The following is an 18,147-nucleotide window of genomic DNA, read 5'->3' on the forward strand; positions in this document are numbered from 1 at the left end:
AGTGGACAGTAAAACTGTATTTGCCAATTTCATTTCTCCTGGCTGTACACTATTACATACAAATAGCCTTATCACAGCTCAACAAATTGCTCTCTGCTCTGTTCTTGAGCTTGTAAAAATATTCACCTTAAGTGTATTTTGGGAAGCCATATGTAACATTTTAGTTTTACAGTTTTTGACAGCCTGCTTATGAGATGCATTCATTATCTTGAGTCCCAAGTATGCAAAGTACAGATGACTGACTCAGTGTTTATTTTTCTTTAAGGCACAAACAAAAGTGAGAAAGAAGGTAATGGGGGTGCTGGACATCTATGGCTTTGAAATTTTTGAGGTAAGACCTTTATAATGGTAACCATTTGGTGAGAGAGCTGTTACAAAAGCTTAACAGAGTTGTTCATTAATTGATAATCAGAATATATGTAATTTGACTCAAGTGTGTCATGCCTGACAAAAAAAAAAAAAAACACTAGAAAGGTAAGCCAAAGAAAGATGTCTTAACATGTCTGGCAATTGAAACAAAAAATTATGGAAGTCAAACTTGTGTTTTTACACCGTAGATAAATAAATATTTATGATGGATAAATGAAATATTTTTTGTTGTGACATACATTCTGAGCATAGGAAAAACTCTGGCACTGTCATTTCTGCCCTGAGGCATTTTGTTGATGTCTTTGAACAAGCTGTGTATCCTGAGAGGGGGGGAAAAAAACCAACAACCACCCAACAAAAACGATACCTTTTTTTCCTGTCAAAATTAAACAAGCACTTATATTGCATTTCATCTCAATTCACTTAGGTGAATATTCTGTACCTACTCCTAGCTAAAGATCTGTGGCTCACTGCTGTTTGTTTACAATAGTATTTTTAGACTGATGGTATTTTGAAACAAAACAATCAATGAGGAGCTTTTAATTGGGTTAGAGAGCACCAGGGATAGGGCATTTTCCATAAATCTTGTTCTGACAGTTTTTGTTAAGAGATTTATAGACCTTGGTTGGAATCTGTGTGTGTTTAAGCTAGAAACTCATCTGAGGAGAAACAAAATCAGTAGAAAAATCCTGGCCCACTTCCCTATATCCCTCTTAGAAATCTGGGGAGGATGTTTAAGCTGTGTGGAAAATAGGAATAATTGTTCATGTGAGGGTGGTGTAAGCTTCATTTCAGAAGCAAAACATCCAACTATGTGCAAATCAGAGTACCTCTGAAGAGGAAAAGCAAAGCTGAGAGCTGCCTCGAGGGCTTGCTGAGCGAGGCTGTGCTGTTTGCATTAGACACAAGAACATATTTATGAAAATATCGTGCCGGAGGTCAGGTGGCTGAACAGGGATCTGGGTGCCAGATCTCTTGGGAGCTGGTCCTTGAGTAGCTTTTAGGAAGCTGGCACTGGAATGGTGCTGCTGGCATCCTCAGGCAGGACTTGTTTGTTCTAGCTCCCCTGTGTGTGGTCAGGTTGGACACGCACAGGGAGGTGGGAGACAGAAGGGTGACGTGAGCCAGCTGAAGGATTGTGTTTGTGGGATGGTGTTCCAGAGATGAGGCTGTTTCTCACATGTAATTTTCATCTTTTCTACATTCAGCATCTTAGAAGGTCATAAGTGGCTGAGTGCAGGAGAAAAATTAAAAAAAAAAAAACAAAAAAAAAAACCAGAGCTCTTTTCACTTACCTGTCATGCTGAACTACAGTGTAGCTTTCTCAAAAGCTGCAAACTCAAAAGCTTTAAAATAATGGGGGCAGTTATTGCTCACTCCTTTAAATGCCAAGTGTTGGTTTTCCTGGAAAAGCTGGGGAAGGTTTTGCCTTGTGACTTGAGGACCAAATTCATCAGTACATTCACACAAAGTGTGAATCTCTCATGAGTTAAGACCTATGGTGAGAAGAGCAGCCAAGCAGCTTGGTTCAGCATCACAGAAATAACTGAGGTATTGTTTAAATTTAATTGTATTAAAGCAACTAATCAATAAATAAAATTTTGACACTATGCAGCCACATAAGTCAGGGAAAATTTAATGATGTCTTAAGATTTCTAGCAGAACAAATACAGTGGAATTTGGAGTGTTTTGATGCGTGGTACATTTGTAAACACTGTAGCCAAACATTCAAAATATTAGCTGAGGTGTAGTTAATGACAGTAACATATCCATGTAATTATAAATCAGTTAAAACCTATGACTAAAAATGTGCAGTTGCCTTTTGAACCTAATTCTCAAGTCATATTTTGATTTTGACATCTGTTCCTGAAACTTAGAACTAATGTCAGCTCTACAAAGAATGTTTGTTGGCAAAAATGCACTTGAAAGGCTTCATCTCTAAATCTGTGCCTTTTAAATGTGCAAGCTGTTTGATGTGCTGAGGGTAGAAAGGCTTACATTAATCATGTTTCTACTGAGGAATCAGGTGAGTTTATCATTGGTGGTCTTTGACCTGAAGTGGCCTTGTGCCCTAGAGACAGAACATATCAAAACCCACAGGAGGTGTAGCAGGAGTGTTTTATATACATGCAAAATGTTTACACAGGAAGCTCAGTACCACTGGAATAAGCAGCAAGGAATGTGTTTACTGAAGGCTGATTTTTGCATTTTAATTTTTTCCCTTTGTTTTTGATGTTTTTGTTTTGTTTTCTAGTGGGCAGGGCACAATGTTTCTCAGGCATTTTTCTGTTCAGGATGATTCTTTGGATCATCCTAGATTTCCTTGTGTAAGAAGAGTGAATAAAGAAATCCAGATTTACCATTCTGAAAGATATAAAACCATACTTCACCTTCTTGATGACAATACCAGTCTTGTTCTATTATATGCAAATTGAAGCTTTTAAATGAGATTTTTTTCAATCTATTTTTGAAATATTGATTTAGTTACTGTTCACTGTGGTTTCTGCAATTTTCTGTAATTTAAGCTGAAGTTAATTTACAAGGGTAACTTGTGGTTTCTTGGAAATTAACAGAGAAAAGATACTTGGAGTATTGATACTGCTGGCATATTCTCTTTGGGATTTGGGTTTTGTTAGTATATTTATCAAACACAAACCCCATTCTTCAGACAAACACAAAAGCCATCCAAGAAAGTAGATATAAGGACTTGGCTGTCTGAAAATTCAGCTTAGGGAATTTAAATCTATCAATAATCCTCAGCCTCTGTGGGTTTGGCAGATGTCAGCAGCAAGCTTGGCTACACAACCCACAAAATAGGTGCTGTAAAGCTGTGTTTATTTTTGAATCCTGCCATGCCTTTTGTGGGAAGCCAAACGCTGGGACTGAATGTTTGCGAAGCGAAACGCTGAAATTTTGGGTGGCTCTGCGTGAATTGTCTGTGGGCAAGGATTTAGGGACTAGGATTAGCGTGGAAGTGCAGGCTGGAGGGCTGGGCTGGTTGTGTAACTGTGCTGCTGGAGCTTGGGCAGTGGCCTGAAGCCTGACACGAATTGCTCCAAGTGTGTTTATCCACATTTCCGAGCGGCCGCTTGTGTAGCTAGCGTGCAGTCTAGACTGAGGTTTGAGATGTGCTGGGGTGATGGCTGATGGCACTGGGAGTTCTAGAATCAGCTTGATTCCAGGCCTCCTGGGGTAGGCTTGGGGCTGTTCCCATTTTATTCCATGTTTGATTGGGTGTTTTTGGGCAGAAAGCGGTGTCTCTACGGAATGTTGGGGCGGGGTGGTGGAAGGGTGGGGTTTGTGTTGGAGGAGAGAAGGCTGTAGGAGGCAGATGGTGAGGGCTCAGCAGAGATGAGCAGAAGGCTCTCTCCATTTGCTTTGGGTGCTGAGTTTCCTCTTGTGTACATTTCCTGTGGAGACAAGAAGGAGGGTAGTAAAAATGAATGTCATGGAGCGAGGGTGAGTATTTCATCCTGCTCAGCCCTTCAGAGAAAGAGCTGTCTGTGCTGCTTGGCTTAAAGGCTTTATTCTGAATATTCAGGCCCCACTCTGCAGCTGGTCCGTATGATGAAGTTAATGATTTGGAGCGCAGTTTTATGGGAGGTAATGCTGCCAAACAAGGCTTATTGTTGAAATTTGCCAGGCCTTGAGAAGAGAGTTTGAGAGTGTGAGCTCTTTCTGCTCAGTCCCTTGGTGGAGCAGTTTGTTCCACGTATTTTAGCCTGACAAGATGCACTGGTGATAGAGTTGCAGAGAGGGACTGGTTCTATTTGGTTGACCAGGGGTGATATGACTGCCTTGTCTTTGGGGACTGCATCTGACCAACCCCTTTTGCTCCAGGTAGGCAAGAACATGCAAAGACATAGCAAAAACCCCACCAGTAAATAAAAATATCATAGGTAAACCAGCCAAACAAGCCACCCAGCAGTAAAACCAGGTCCATTTCTCACAGTCTGTGATGAACTTTGATAGCACTTCTTTTTATTTAAGGCAATTCGCTTGTTTGTTGTGCATGGAAGTCCCTTGAGGTAACAGAAAGAAGCCTGGTCCTGCTGCAAGTACTGTCAGCTGTCATCTGGACAACGATAAAGTGACAGTATCTCTGTTGAGGGAATATGTTAGAAACGTGAAGAATGCATTTGCTTCCTATTAACGAGTTCATAATTGTGTTAATTGTCCGTTTTTAGAGGGCAGTAACTAAATAAGGAGCAGTAATCATTGAAAATGTCTTTCTGAGGTGTTTAAGGCATGAAAGAATAGGGGAGCTATTTCCACCTTCACCATAAACCTGTACAACAGCTTGGTCCAGTTGCTGCCTGGTTGCTTTGCCTTTATCCTGTTGATTACATGAAGGATGTTTTAGAGTTTCAGAGCATCCTGAGCTCTGACAAATTGCTCCTGGATCAGGGTCTTGCCCCACACCACAAAGGATTATTTTGCAGAAGAAGGGTCTAGTTATTTGCTAGCAGGATGACATATTAGACAAAAAAAAAAATCTAAGGAGGAAATTGACTTATCGGGATCTTATTTTATCTTTTTTTTTTTTTTTTTTTTTTTTTAAGAATTGGGGAACACTTTCTTCGTGTCTTGACTTTAACTCATCCATGGATATCTGTTTTGTTCATTGCCTTAATCTCCAGACCATAATTTCCAGCTGCTTTTTCTAGGTTGTCTAGCTTGCAACAGATTTCCTTTTTGAAATTTTTCAACCCTTTGCTGATGCCCAGAAGTTTATCATATACTGGTAAGCAGCAGTGCCAAAATGTGTGTACCTAGCCCTCTGCTTCTTCTGGCAAACCCCAGGCTAGTGGGAAAGATGAGAACTAAATTTTTAATCTAGAATTGATCAACTTCCTCTGCTGGCAAGAGTGGAGCTTTACAGAGAAGGGACCCTTGGTTGGACTCTGAGGTGCCAGGGAGTTTTAAAAATACTGTTAAAGCAATAATTTCCTTAAGTGATGGGATGCTGAAAACAGAGGTGCATCCCAGGAAGATAAGCACCATTGAATTAATTGTATTACAACGTAAGTATTTAGAGAGGCTTATTTTGCAACGTGCAGTTTTAGCAGTAAATCCCATTGGCTGGGTGTTTGCAGCAGAGGAAATACTTGAAATGCTGGAGCAAAAATACTCAAATGTTCTCCTTCAGGTTTGGAGAATGTTTTGCCCTCCAGCAGCTCTTTCTGTCTTAGCAGAGGAGTGGTTCTGATAATACAGTAGGATCTTGCCTGGTTGTAATTCCTGTTGTTCCAGGACTGTAATTGTCAGGTTGAGTTTGTTGAAGTGATGGTACCTGGGTTTTCCCATGGATCAGACTGGATTCACTACAGTTTCTCACCTTTTTAAGTCTGACTTTGGTTCAGACCTGTGCCTGGACAGCACAGCTGGGAGCAAGATGGATTTCAGAGTGCCTGGTTCTCTGCCTAGCACACAAAGAGGGCTGAAGTTGGTTGAGCTACACAAGTGTGGTAAATGGATAATCCCTCAAGCTTTGCACAGATCTTTCCTGCTTCCCTGAGGTACACTGAGACATGGCTTGATTGTGTATAGTGGAATATTTATGGTTAAAAGATGTGCCTCTCTGTTTCTTTGCATTTACAGATATTTACACAAAAGCCCAGTGCAGTCTAGTTTACAAGAAATGAGCTTGATTGCTCAAATGTTTGTACATGTTAACAGAAAGGAAAGGGATTTATCCCTTTCTATTGATAACATGTCTTTACTGAACTTGCAAAAAAATTTGAAAAATTCTTAGAACTGAGTCATATTGTAACTGGGTCATTGCTTTCTGAGATTAAAATAGTATCTTTTTCATTTTCTGTAAATGCAGTTTTCCCATTTTGCTGATTTTAACTTCCTAGCATTTATATTCCTTAGTTTCATCTCATAAACTTGTATGCTTGTGTGGTCATACATAAAACCCCCTATCCCCAGACACCACAGTAGCATATAAATTGAATTTGCTGGTTGGTTTCACTCTTCATTCCACCATTCATCTCAGTGAAGTGAGTTTGTTGGTCTTTTATCATCATTACTTTTGCCATCTGGCTTTTTCTCTAGGGGCCTGATGGAACTACTTGGGGTCACCTGCTTATGTTAGGAGGCAGTCAGAGACTTCTGATGCCTGGAGCTGTGTTGATATTTAAAAAAAAAACACACACAAAAAACCCACCACTTTCTGGGGGTATTTGTGATAGAGCAGAAGTATCAGTCTCTGTATGTCTTTTTCCCTTCTCAAAATTGATGTGAAAGTTCATTTTAATGACATCAGTCCTGTTGATTTCAACAGTCTCATGACTTGAAATGTTTAGGGTTTTCTTTTAAAAGATTCTTTTCCTTTAAATACGTCTCATGTATTATTTTGGCTGTATGTGTTCACATAATGTATTTGAAAAAATGTTGCTGGGCACCTTTTTGTCAGTGTGGCTGCAGACTGAGCAACGTGTAGATTTTTGAGTTGCCTCTGCACAAGAATGGTGTGATGAAAGATTGAGGAAGAGGAGACCTTGAGAAACACCTACCAAGGTGTGACACTGAGCTGTGATGTACCTGAGTCCATAGGTTTGGATCCACATCATCTGCTTAATTTGGGAAAGCAGTGGGGAAGACACAAAAAACACAACTCTTAAAGTTAGACTTTATTAGGCAGGAGGAAGTTAAGAATTGATTCCTGCCTAATGGAAAGGTACCCAGCTTTCAGTTTTAAGCAGGTGTCTTAGTTGTCTTATCATCTTTGGAAATTGTTGGAAACTGGTTACTCAAAAGTGAATTTGAATTCTGTATGGGGAGAGAACGTTATAAAGTATCTAATGCTGATAGGAAAACGCCCTGTTTTAGATATTTTCTGTTCCTAAATATAATGGAGATCTCTCTGCCTAACACCAGTAAGAGTTTTAGCTTTCTTTTTGTTCAGAAATATTTTTGTCTGTTTCACATTGGTATTTTACTGGTATAAAAGTGAATAAAGTCAGCAACAAACCATATATGGTTTTTTCAGATGATTCCATGGTACACAAGTGGAATCTTTTGAAGAAGTTAGGTAAAATATTAAGCACAAAAGAATACTTTCTGTAGGACTTTCAAGCACCAGTATGTAATAGCTGTGACTCACAGATAGAACTTCATAGCTTGTTTATATAATCACTTTATTTTTGCATGGAGAAGAATTTTTTTTAGAGTTCAAAACCTGCTATTCATGAAATACCAATCATGAAGTTTTATAAAGAATGAAGCTGTATGACACCATTATTTGTGAAGTGAGAACCATGGTGAAGTAGGCTTTGATTTTTTGTCAGTGAATTTATCTAGTCCCCTAAATTTAGTGCTGCATCTGATAAAAGATTCAGAGGATAAGCTGAGGGTGGTTGGTTGAGCTGTATCTATAAATTCAACATGACTTTAAGCCTATCTCAGGTGACATTCTGTTTTCCCAGCACCTTTATTTAATTTGAGAGACTGTGTGGTTTTACATTCCCTGAAGGTTTTATTTTGTATTCCACACTGCTTTCAAAGGCATAGTCAGAAAGGTGCTATTAAAATGCAGGGATTGAAGTGATGCCCTCGACATTGAAAGTAGCAGAATTACATCCTGGAAGAAAAGCTGACACTTTGAGGAAGATATGGTCTTAATTTTTGGGTTTTTTCCCCCTTTAAAATTTTCTAAGAATATTTGATAGCTCTTCCTCTAATTTTGGGTCTGACTGCACTGCTTCTCTGTTGGTCAAACCCCTTTGTGTCACTTAATAGAAGTGGTCAGCATAAGGAGCAAAAAGTCTCTGATGGGTGGATCCCTCCAGCCCCTGTCTCCTGAGTGGGTTTAGTGATGTGCTATCACTGATGTGGGTTATTCTTTCCTGCCTTCTAAAAAAAAAAGTCAGAAGTCCTTTAAATCCCTTCTAATTCTGTTGTATCCATTTCTGTAACACCTTCATTAAAATATTGGAGGGGACAACTAATTTGTGAATGTTTGTATATGCTTTGTGGAACCCTCACATAATTAAAAATCAGAGATATTAATTAAGGGAGAATAAATGCACAGCCTCTGTTGCCTTCCTTAGAATTGCTTAGAGATAAATACTAATTGGAGTTTTTTGGGCATGGTTTCTTAAAACCTTTTCTAAAGTGTATTTCATTTACCAAATGTCTTCTGGTCTGCTCTGTTTTGAAAATTTCAGTAATTTCAAACATTTTCCCCCATTTCCTTTGCCATAATTAACAGAGCCTTTTGCTCTGTATTATTCATAAAGAATAACATTGCTGCTTCTGTTCAATAACTTTTTTTCCTGGAATAGCAATTTTCAGTGGCTTGGCAATGTCAAATAGAATTTCATAGCTCAAAGTGAGTGATTTCTGGAGAACTCTGTGGATTTTGGTTTGCCTTTTTTTTTTTTTTTTTTTTTTATCACAGCTACACAGCAAATCAGGAAAACATCTAGCAATTACTTTAATGTATTGTTAATGACCTTTCAGTTAGACGGTTTATCTGGATTTTCTGTTCAGTTTCCATCCTCTGTTGATGACCAAGCCTGTGTAATTTGTGAGTGAATAGTCCTGCAGCCCTTTTAATCAGAATAACCTGGTCTTTTGGAGAAGCAGTCTCTCTGAGTTGGGTGGCATGTGCCTGGCAGGAGGATGCAGAGTGTGTTTTACCCTTTCTCTTTGTCTGGGTGATGTGGCAGTTTGGGGTCCTTTTACTTCAAACTCAATATATCTGAAGTGATGGCCTTATCTGAATATGTCAAGTAAACTTATTCTTCATCCAGCATTCTCTATTTCCTTCCACATTGTCCTCTTCTGTCTGCCCAGGGTTATGAAAATTGCTTTTAGAGGCAAACATTACCTGGTGATTTAGAGACAGGGCAATGCAAGAATGCTGTTGTGTGTTAGGCTCCAATGTGTCTCAACCTCTTGGTTTATTTGGTAATATTTAGACAGTGCCTAAAGATAGACTCACCTACAAAGATGCAATGCATAACATTTATGTAGTACTTTGCATTTTCAGTGATACAAAGATTGATCTACTTGGTATGCTAAATAAATGCTAATAGATCTATTCTGTGTTGTTATGGAAGTAGAAGAAGTACTGACTGCAGTTTATGTAATTTCTTTTTCAACAGAATGCAGTAAGTATGGCTTGTTTGCAGTGCTGATTTTGCTGCATGCCAACTTTTAACTCTCTCATCTAGAGCTATGCAAGTTTTGCAATCTGTGAGTGATAATTGCAGTTGGTGAGAGGGGCAGCATTTGTGGCTGAGGAATTTTTGGTGATCAGCTATGATTTTGCTTCATTTAAAACTAAAATGATAAAAGTAATCTGTGCTACCTCAATATTTTCTAATCTGCTTGCGTGTTCTTAATCTCATTTAGCAACCAGATCCTTAATTCAAACATTCAAATGATTGATCACTTCAGTGATAAAAATTCTGTCAGCATAATTTAAGCTTCACGGGTACTGTACAGCAGATTATTTGGGAGTTTAAAAAGGCAGAGAGTCACGTCACAGCCTGTGACACTGCCTCCTTCCTGTGCCCACCCCTCCTGCTGGGGTCTGCTCCACTCCCTGGTCCCTTGTGCCAAGGGTCACACATCTGCTTGCTCCCTAAACCAGTTCTAGATTAATTAGCCTGCTAGAGGAGTTTTAGTCAATGAAGCTCTTTTGTTTCCCACCATTTCAAGGGGCAGTTTTTTGGCAGGGAGGAGCTGGGTTGACCTCTGGGGCCAATAATCTCTTAACCCAGGCTCAGCTGCAACTGGAAAAGCAGCTTGAGCCTTGTTCTGTAGGGAAATGGGATGCTTTATTGGCTGCTGAGTGGAAAAGAGCTAGTGCTACTGTCATGATTTTATTTATCAGACCCTGCAGGAGCCTACATTTTACATATGGGGACAGATCAGTGCAGGCAAAACTTTGGTTGTTTGTTCCCTGACACCACAAGTGTCCTTATGACTTGTTAAAAGGAATCAGTGTGGAGGCATCAGGAATAAAACCTACAGAGGCTTTTGTCCCTCCCAACAGACAAAGCCTCAGGGAAGGATTTGGTCTAAAATTTCTGAACTAATCGTGATCTCAATCAAATATTACTCCAACCATCACCTCACAAAACTTGAGGGAGCAGTTATTACAGTGGCTTGTTGACCTGCAGCTGCTGCAGTAACTCACTCCAGCTGGGCTCCTGGCTGTTTACACAAAGCAAACTCAAACATGTTTCATCTGACAGGACAACAGCTTTGAGCAATTCATTATCAACTACTGTAATGAGAAGCTGCAGCAGATCTTCATTGAACTTACCCTCAAAGAAGAGCAGGAGGAATACATCCGAGAGGTAATACTTGAATGGATCTTTCCTTACCCTCCTCCCATTGCGTAAAGATGCACAGGCAGGCAGGCAGGAACCATTTTTCAGGCAACAGAGGCACTTTTCGACCACAGGGCTGACATGGAGCATGTTTGTGTGGGGCTGTGTGGTAGTCACATTAAGCAAAAAATGTTGGTTTGGCATTTGTTTCACATTATGAGTTCTCCAGGTAAAACCAGACCCAGCTCTGATTCATTCGTTGGCAACCACGACTGGCACTTCTGAGCAAGGGCTAATTGATTTATGAGAACACTAATATCACTTCCTGGTATTAGTACCATTACCCTGCAGCCTGCGTTTTGGATTTTACAGTGATGTCTGGGATGCACCCAAAAGCAGCCACAGCCAGTCCTTCAGCTGGGTGGCTAAAATAATAGCACACAACGTGAAAGAAACTGCAAATAGAGTTTGGGTCTAGTGTTCTTTCAGGTATGTGAGCTTTATGGATAAATTTGAGATGTCCTGTGGAGCCCAGCCTCTGCTGTTTGATGTTATTCTGTGAGTGAACATCAAGCTAAAGTTTTAATAGGTTTTAGCAGTGCTCCACATGATACACAGAGCTCAGACAAAATACCAACTCCCAGCTGTAAAAACTGGCACACGCTGTCTGTACTCAAACTGGACAATACCATTTTGCTATATAAACATTTTTTTAAATGACATAAAGTTCCTGCCTTACAATCCTGAGGATAACATGAAATTTCAGCATCTCTTTTTAATTTTGCATTTAGTGGTGAACCATCATTACTGCAATTTGGTTCTTGAATGATATTTCAAATTCTCTGAGAAAAGTAAACTGTAAGAAGTACCACAGAGTGCAAATTGAGAATGAAATTAATATTTTCCTTCTTTCAGTTCTTTGCCCTACCAGTGCTACCTCGTGATGCATTGGCATCTCATCCTGGAAATTTTATCACTGATGTTTGAAAAAGAATTGAGATACTAAGAACATCTGAACAACTGTCATACTCTGGATTTTTCAAATGGTCTTATCTAAATTTAGCCCTCTTTCTTCCTCTTATTTAAAAAAAAAAAAATCCCAACAACGAAAAACTTAGCAATTTTGCTCTCAGGAGCTTGCAGTGACATGGGCTGATTTCCTTCTGGCCAGTGGGAGCGTGGGCAGCACGGGAGGAGCCTGGCCTGGCGCCAGGGAGTGCATGGGAAGCTGACATGGGTGGGGGAAAGGAATGGAGAGTGACTTTGGCAGCCACTCAAGGACACTCATTTTGTGCAGATAATGTTAGTAGTAGATGATTGCATTTTTTTTTCCCCCCTAATAAATGAATTGTTGGTAAGCATGAGGAATTAAATTTGAATGCAGTACCATGGTTAACTGGAATATCATTCTAATTGCTTAGAGGAAAAGCTCCCTCCATTGTTTTCCTGTTCATACATTTATTTATATTTTCTTGTAGGGGATTGAATGGACTCATATTGAATATTTCAACAATGCTATCATTTGTGACCTAATAGAAAATGTAAGTTGTATTCAAGAACCTCTCTGGATAATTTTTAATGCATGGATTTAATTTAAGTGTAACATCTGTATGCATCCTCATGCACTAAATTTTGTGAAACATGCCACTTGTTGTATTATGCGTTTTATTATTATTTGCATTATGTATTATGCATATTATTATGCATAGAGGTTTTTTTTTATGAGCTACAAAATTACTTTTGTAGAATATTCAGCAGTACCTACACCAAAAAACACCCCAAACCCAGAACAAATCAAACAGCTCTTAAATGTTTACATTTAGGGCTGTTTTCAATAGCAGATATCACATGCTGCACTGTAATTAACATCTCTTTTCATATGGAGCTAGAAAACTCAATTACATGTTACTGACTGTTTGAGGTACTCACAGTATTTGTAAATACTGAGAACATTTCCAATGCAAGACAGATAAAATTCCTTAACAATCACAAAAGAAAAGTTGTTAACCATTAACATAAAATATATTGTGGTTTTATCATAAATCGGATACTTTCAGTTGAGTTGGAGTTGCTACAGTCTGAGTAAATGACACGAGGTTTCAGTGTGAATTTTGGGATTCAGATCTCATAAAAAGGCTTTCAAAAATGCAAGTGCTAAAAATCAGTTGGAAATGGTCATGAGGTAAAAAGACCAAACTTTGAGATGGCTCTAAGAATGTTTTCCTGGGTAGCAGAAGTTGAAAAAGTGAATTATCTCCTTTTTGTGCTGTGATGGAAACAAATACTAAAGCTCTTGCTTTGAAACTTCAGAACCAAACTGGAATCCTGGCCATGCTGGATGAAGAATGCCTGAGACCAGGGACAGTTACTGATGACACCTTTTTAGAAAAACTGAACCAGGTCTGTGCCACTCACCAGCATTTCGAGAGCAGGATGAGCAAGTGCTCCCGGTTCCTCAATGACACCTCCCTGCCTCACAGCTGCTTCAGGATTCAGCACTATGCTGGCAAGGTACCTGCTGAAGGGAGCACCTGGGGTGTGGGGGCTGCTGTAGCTGGTTGAAAAATCCAGACCTGTCTTAGTCTTTTCTGCCTTAAGCCTAGAATATGTGATTTGGGCTGGAAGGCTTGAAGAGATCTTGGGATGGTTTTGCTTGAAATGAACTTAAATGTCACTTAGTTCCAAACCCTGCTATGAGCAGAGACACCTTTCACTAGAGCCCCATCCAGCGTGGTCTTGGACACTTCCAGGGGTGGGGCAGCCGCAGCTTCTGTGGCAGCCTGTGCCACAGCCTTACCACCCTGACAGGGAAGGATTTCTTCCTGCTACCTGACCTAAACCTGTCAGTCTGAAGCCCCTGCCCCTTGTCCTGCCACTACATGACCTTGCTGCTCTGGCTGAAATCAAAGCAGTTCTCCTTTCATCAAAGGAAAAAGTGCCTCATGTGCTTTGGTGCTGCATTAGGTCTCTGGAAATAAATCACTGCTCACAGTGACAAAAATTCACACACATTTGTTGGCAACATATTTTGGAAAACATGCCCTTTGTCACTGAGCTAGCTGCAATTCTTAGTCACGTGGTTGAGAAAATGCAGTTTTTGTACATTTGAAGGAACTGAGTTTGACACTCTGTGTTTAAACAGATGGAAGAGAAAGCTATACAGAGGGCTTGCAAACATTTGCATTTTACAAATGTTTGTATTTGCATTTTTCAACATAAGCAGTATGAATAAATGCAAGTCTGACAGCTTTCAGTGTGTAATCCACTATGACTTTTTATTAATGAAAATCAAAATAATTAAATTTGTAGACTGAAGACAATCTATTTTTTAAAAATTGAAAGTAAATGTAGGGTTGAAATTATATCTCTTGTCTGAATCTACTGAATTGATAATATTGCACAGTAAAGAATATTTGGAAGGTGTTTAATTTCCCTAGCACTGCTTGATGCTTTTTGAAATTTTCTCAGTCTTACAATTTTGAATGGCTCAATAGTTTTTTCATTCAAAGTAGTCCTGGAAATGTCACCCTTTGAACCTTTCAGGCTTTCATTCACGTTAGTTGTCAAGAAGAGTTTGTAGCTGCATATAATCTATCAGGGGTTAATACCTAGGTACTTCTTTGGTTGTCAGAAATCTAAGTGAATTGAAAATACCCCAGTGCTGTGAGAAGGGCTGTGCACAGATTGTGTCTTAGCAGGCAGTGAGGGTCTTTGATTGTTACAGGCATTCACTTACCCAGCAGAGTGAATTCCTCCTATTTTGGGAGGAATGTTGTTTTTCCATCCTCAGCTGAGAACATTTTGATCTTGTCACTGGTCAACAAAAGTTTGACCCTCCTTTTAAGAAATATAAGTAATTTCATGTGAACAGTTTGGGTTTTGTTATTTTTTTTCAGTGGTGGCATTTACTTCACCTGTCAGAGCCAGAAACATGTCTTCCAAAGCAAAATGCTGCCTTCTGAGTTCCCAGTAACTTGCTGTTGTGTAACATACGTGTCAATACTATTTTCATTCAGTATTCTGTGTACTTAGCACATACCTATGCAGAACTGAGAAATCATGGGTCTGAAGAGGAATCTGTATTACCAGCCAGATGACTTGTCACAATTAATCAAATACGTTTCCTACCCTCAAAAATTAAAGAAGCCAGTAGCAATCTTTGGTCTGCATGAAGTTCCTCAGGCTGCCTCCTGGGTACCCAGCTGCAGGTCAGAGCTTTGTACTCATGCTTGTTGTTATTGGACTGCTTTCCTGGTAAAAGTCCTTTAAAATAACAGTCCCCTGGGGGCTGCACAGCTTGCTGCTTGCACTCTGATAGCAAGAGGTGATATTCCATATCTTGTTTTAGTTAGGCAAATAATGTAAGCATTAGTACTTTGAAAGGAAAGGGTATTTTTGTTGTTTTGGTTCAAAAGAGAGGGAGAAAATCCTCGTCAGACAGGAAAAATATAGATTGTTTTGGAGTCTTGGCAGGTGGTGCTGTGTCAGAGTTATCATGGAAAAAGGGTTTCTTCCACTTCAGGAACCAGAATTGATTGATACAGGGAACTGTTGGCAGCATGAGAAAATGCATCTTTCCCAGGTAGCATGTTCACAGACATGTTATCCAACAAAAAGCTGTTCAAATGTCAGATTTAAAATGAAAGCTGAAATATCCTTTGGTTCTTTTGGACAGTGTGTAAGCAGGAGAAATCAATTTCTTGGGTCAGTTTTGAACTGTAGTTCAAAACTACCTGATGCTGTAGTTCAAAACCTGTGCTGATGAGACTCTTCTCTATTGTTCAGGTGATGTACCAAGTGGAAGGATTTGTTGACAAAAATAATGATCTGCTGTACCGTGACCTCTCCCAGGCCATGTGGAAGGCCAACCACTCCCTTATCAAAGCATTGTTCCCAGAAGGAAACCCTGCTAAGATCAATCTGAAGAGACCACCAACAGCAGGTTCACAGTTCAAGGCTTCAGTTGCTACCCTGATGAAAAATCTCCAGACAAAAAATCCAAACTACATCAGGTAAATTCCCCAGTGCCAAAGATTTGGTCAATTTGTTTGATGAGGTTATAAAAAAAAAGCAAAAAAAAACCTTGGTGTCCAGGGATTAACTGGTGAAATGTATGGTTTAAATTCACCGTAATAGCTGTTGGCATGTACAGTGCAAAGATACGTCCCTTTTGGTTCTCCTGTGCAGGTGCATCAAGCCCAATGACAAAAAGGCTGCACACATTTTCAACGAAGCCTTGGTGTGCCACCAGATCCGCTACCTGGGGCTCCTGGAGAACGTGCGGGTCCGGCGGGCGGGCTACGCCTTCCGGCAGCCCTACGAGCCCTGCCTGGAGAGGTACAAGATGCTCTGCAAGCAGACCTGGCCCCACTGGAGAGGGCCAGCCAGGTAGGCAAACAGCAGTATTCCTACCTGTCCCGAGGGAAATGGCCATCTTCCACGTGTCCTGAGCTTTCAGTTGTCGCGCATACGTTGTGAAAGGAATACAGTGCAGGCATTACTGATTTGGGTCTGAGAGATGCTGCAGTGGATTCAAAATAACTGGGAGGGATGCAATGATCAGGAGGGCTCTTGTCTTTAATGACCAACTTTCAAAGTGTAAGGACACTCATTTTGTTGAAGACAGCCATACAATCTTCCTCTGCCCTTTCAGGAATAACTTTACATAATTATGGGGAAGATTATCAGATAATGCCTCTTACAAATCAATTATATTAAAGATATACTTTTAAATTGCATAGTATTCACATTTTCTCCACATTTTATTTTTTGCAAATAATACCTGGGATGGGCAAATAAGTTTCTATTACTTCTTTTTACATGTGGCCACTAAAAGCAATATTTAAATATCTTTCATAATTGATTAACATCTTTTAGCTACAATATAAGTCTTTAGGTTATCAAGACAATGGTGGCAGTGCAGTGTTGGTAACAATAGCATTGCAATAATCATCACGAAGATCTGCACAGTTCCACTTCCCTTTTTTCTGTTGATGTTCATAAAATGCATTTGATGAGAATGGAATTGTGGCATTTGTCAAACTCGTCAGTCTTTGTTTCACATTCTGACATTAGTGTCAGCCCTTGCTTTTTCCTTTCTTCTGTTTTCAAGTAAAATAATTATAGATGTAAGAGTAAAAAATAGGCCGTTGCTGATGCTGTAAAATAAAATTTGCTCCTTTTTTCATCAAATTATTCTGAATCTTTACAGTGATTATTCTTGCCTTTAGCAGAATAAACCACTGAGTAAATGAGTTAGGTTTTCAATCTTCTTATGTCAAGCACTATTTAAGAGTTTAAAATATGCTTTCATATACCTTCCATAAATTAAGCTGTGAATATGTAAACTAAGATGTTTTAGAGCTGGGGGTCATGTTTGTTAAGCTCATTTACTCCTTCTTAGGGCTGGAGTAGAGGTGCTGTTTAATGAACTGGGAATCCCTGAAGAGGAATTTTCATTCGGTAGATCAAAGATATTCATCCGCAACCCAAGAACAGTAAGTGCAAAATGCCTCCTGCAAAATCAAGCCCTCTCTCATGAGGACAGCACCATTCACTACCTGATTCCTAGAGATTTTTCTCCATGCAGTGCTTTGATGTATTGCTATGACCGTAGCATAAAAAAAAAGGCAATTTTTAATGTTAGGCCCATTAAAATCAACATGAATCAAGATTCTACAATAGCTGTCAGCCTTAATTTAATATAACTTTTGAGCAGTGACTTGTGACATTGTATCTGCCACAGATCTTGTTGGGGTACCTGCCTGTAGCTCTGGAGATGAATAAAACAACGTGTGGCTGAGGGGGCCTTCAGTAAAGAGGAGATTTCTTACAAGAGCTGTGCTTATGGGTTTTTTTCCTTGTCTCTCCTCTCCTGCTGTTTTTCTTCCAATGTCTAACAAAACCCTGAAAACCCCCACACCCAGCTCTTCAAACTAGAAGACCTGAGAAAGCAGCGTCTGGAGGACTTGGCTACTTTGATTGAGAAGATTTACAGAGGTTGGAAGTGCCGCACTCACTTCTTGTTAATGAAGAAATGCCAGATTGTGATCGCTTCCTGGTTCAGGAGATACTCAGTAAGATGCCATCCTTACTACATGGGGGGTTCTCTTCATTGTTTAATGCATATAACCTTCATGGGATATTTTTCCTCAATATGCACAGAGAGCTGTTGAAAGAATTCAATTTTATGTTAATACTTATGTACCAATAGGGGGAATAAAGAAAATTTAGTTTGTGTAGACTACTGTTAAGTGCTTACACTGTGGTCGTTTTTAAAAAATTAAAAAGCTCACCAGAATCCTTTCACTCTGGGAGAGCAGGATTCTCTGGCTCAGCTGGGAAGAGTCTTTTTCATTCAGCTAAAATGCTATGCTTCCCAACACTTACAGCGCTCTCAAAACATATGGTTAATGTGTAAAAAATGTTCAGTAATATACATGTGCAGTTCTGTGGAATTCAGTCATTCCTAAGCCTTTTTGTGGTT

The 18,147-nt window shown here is 39.6% G+C and overlaps 1 protein-coding gene across 5 annotated transcripts in view; it reads left to right on the plus strand.

Moving 5' to 3' along the window:
* The window catches only part of MYO1B (myosin IB), a 106,605-nt gene that overhangs the window by 67,813 nt on the left and 20,645 nt on the right, over positions 1–18,147 (plus strand). For 3 of the 5 annotated variants that reach the window (XM_041487615.1, XM_041487616.1, XM_041487619.1), the window contains exons 13-20: positions 266–331; positions 10,584–10,688; positions 12,140–12,202; positions 12,972–13,172; positions 15,447–15,673; positions 15,849–16,049; positions 17,065–17,158; positions 17,588–17,737. In XM_041487615.1, the coding sequence (XP_041343549.1) occupies positions 266–331; positions 10,584–10,688; positions 12,140–12,202; positions 12,972–13,172; positions 15,447–15,673; positions 15,849–16,049; positions 17,065–17,158; positions 17,588–17,737 (1,107 nt within the window). Of the gene's footprint in view, positions 1–265; positions 332–9,485; positions 9,492–10,583; positions 10,689–12,139; positions 12,203–12,971; positions 13,173–15,446; positions 15,674–15,848; positions 16,050–17,064; positions 17,159–17,587; positions 17,738–18,147 lie in introns of all 5 variants that reach the window. The other 2 variants (XM_041487614.1, XM_041487617.1) reach the window with 1 other exon arrangement.

Source organism: Pyrgilauda ruficollis, unplaced genomic scaffold (genome assembly GCF_017590135.1).
Source record: "Pyrgilauda ruficollis isolate IOZ18807 unplaced genomic scaffold, ASM1759013v1 scaffold81, whole genome shotgun sequence".
In the NCBI taxonomy this organism is placed as follows: Eukaryota; Metazoa; Chordata; class Aves; order Passeriformes; family Passeridae; genus Pyrgilauda; species Pyrgilauda ruficollis.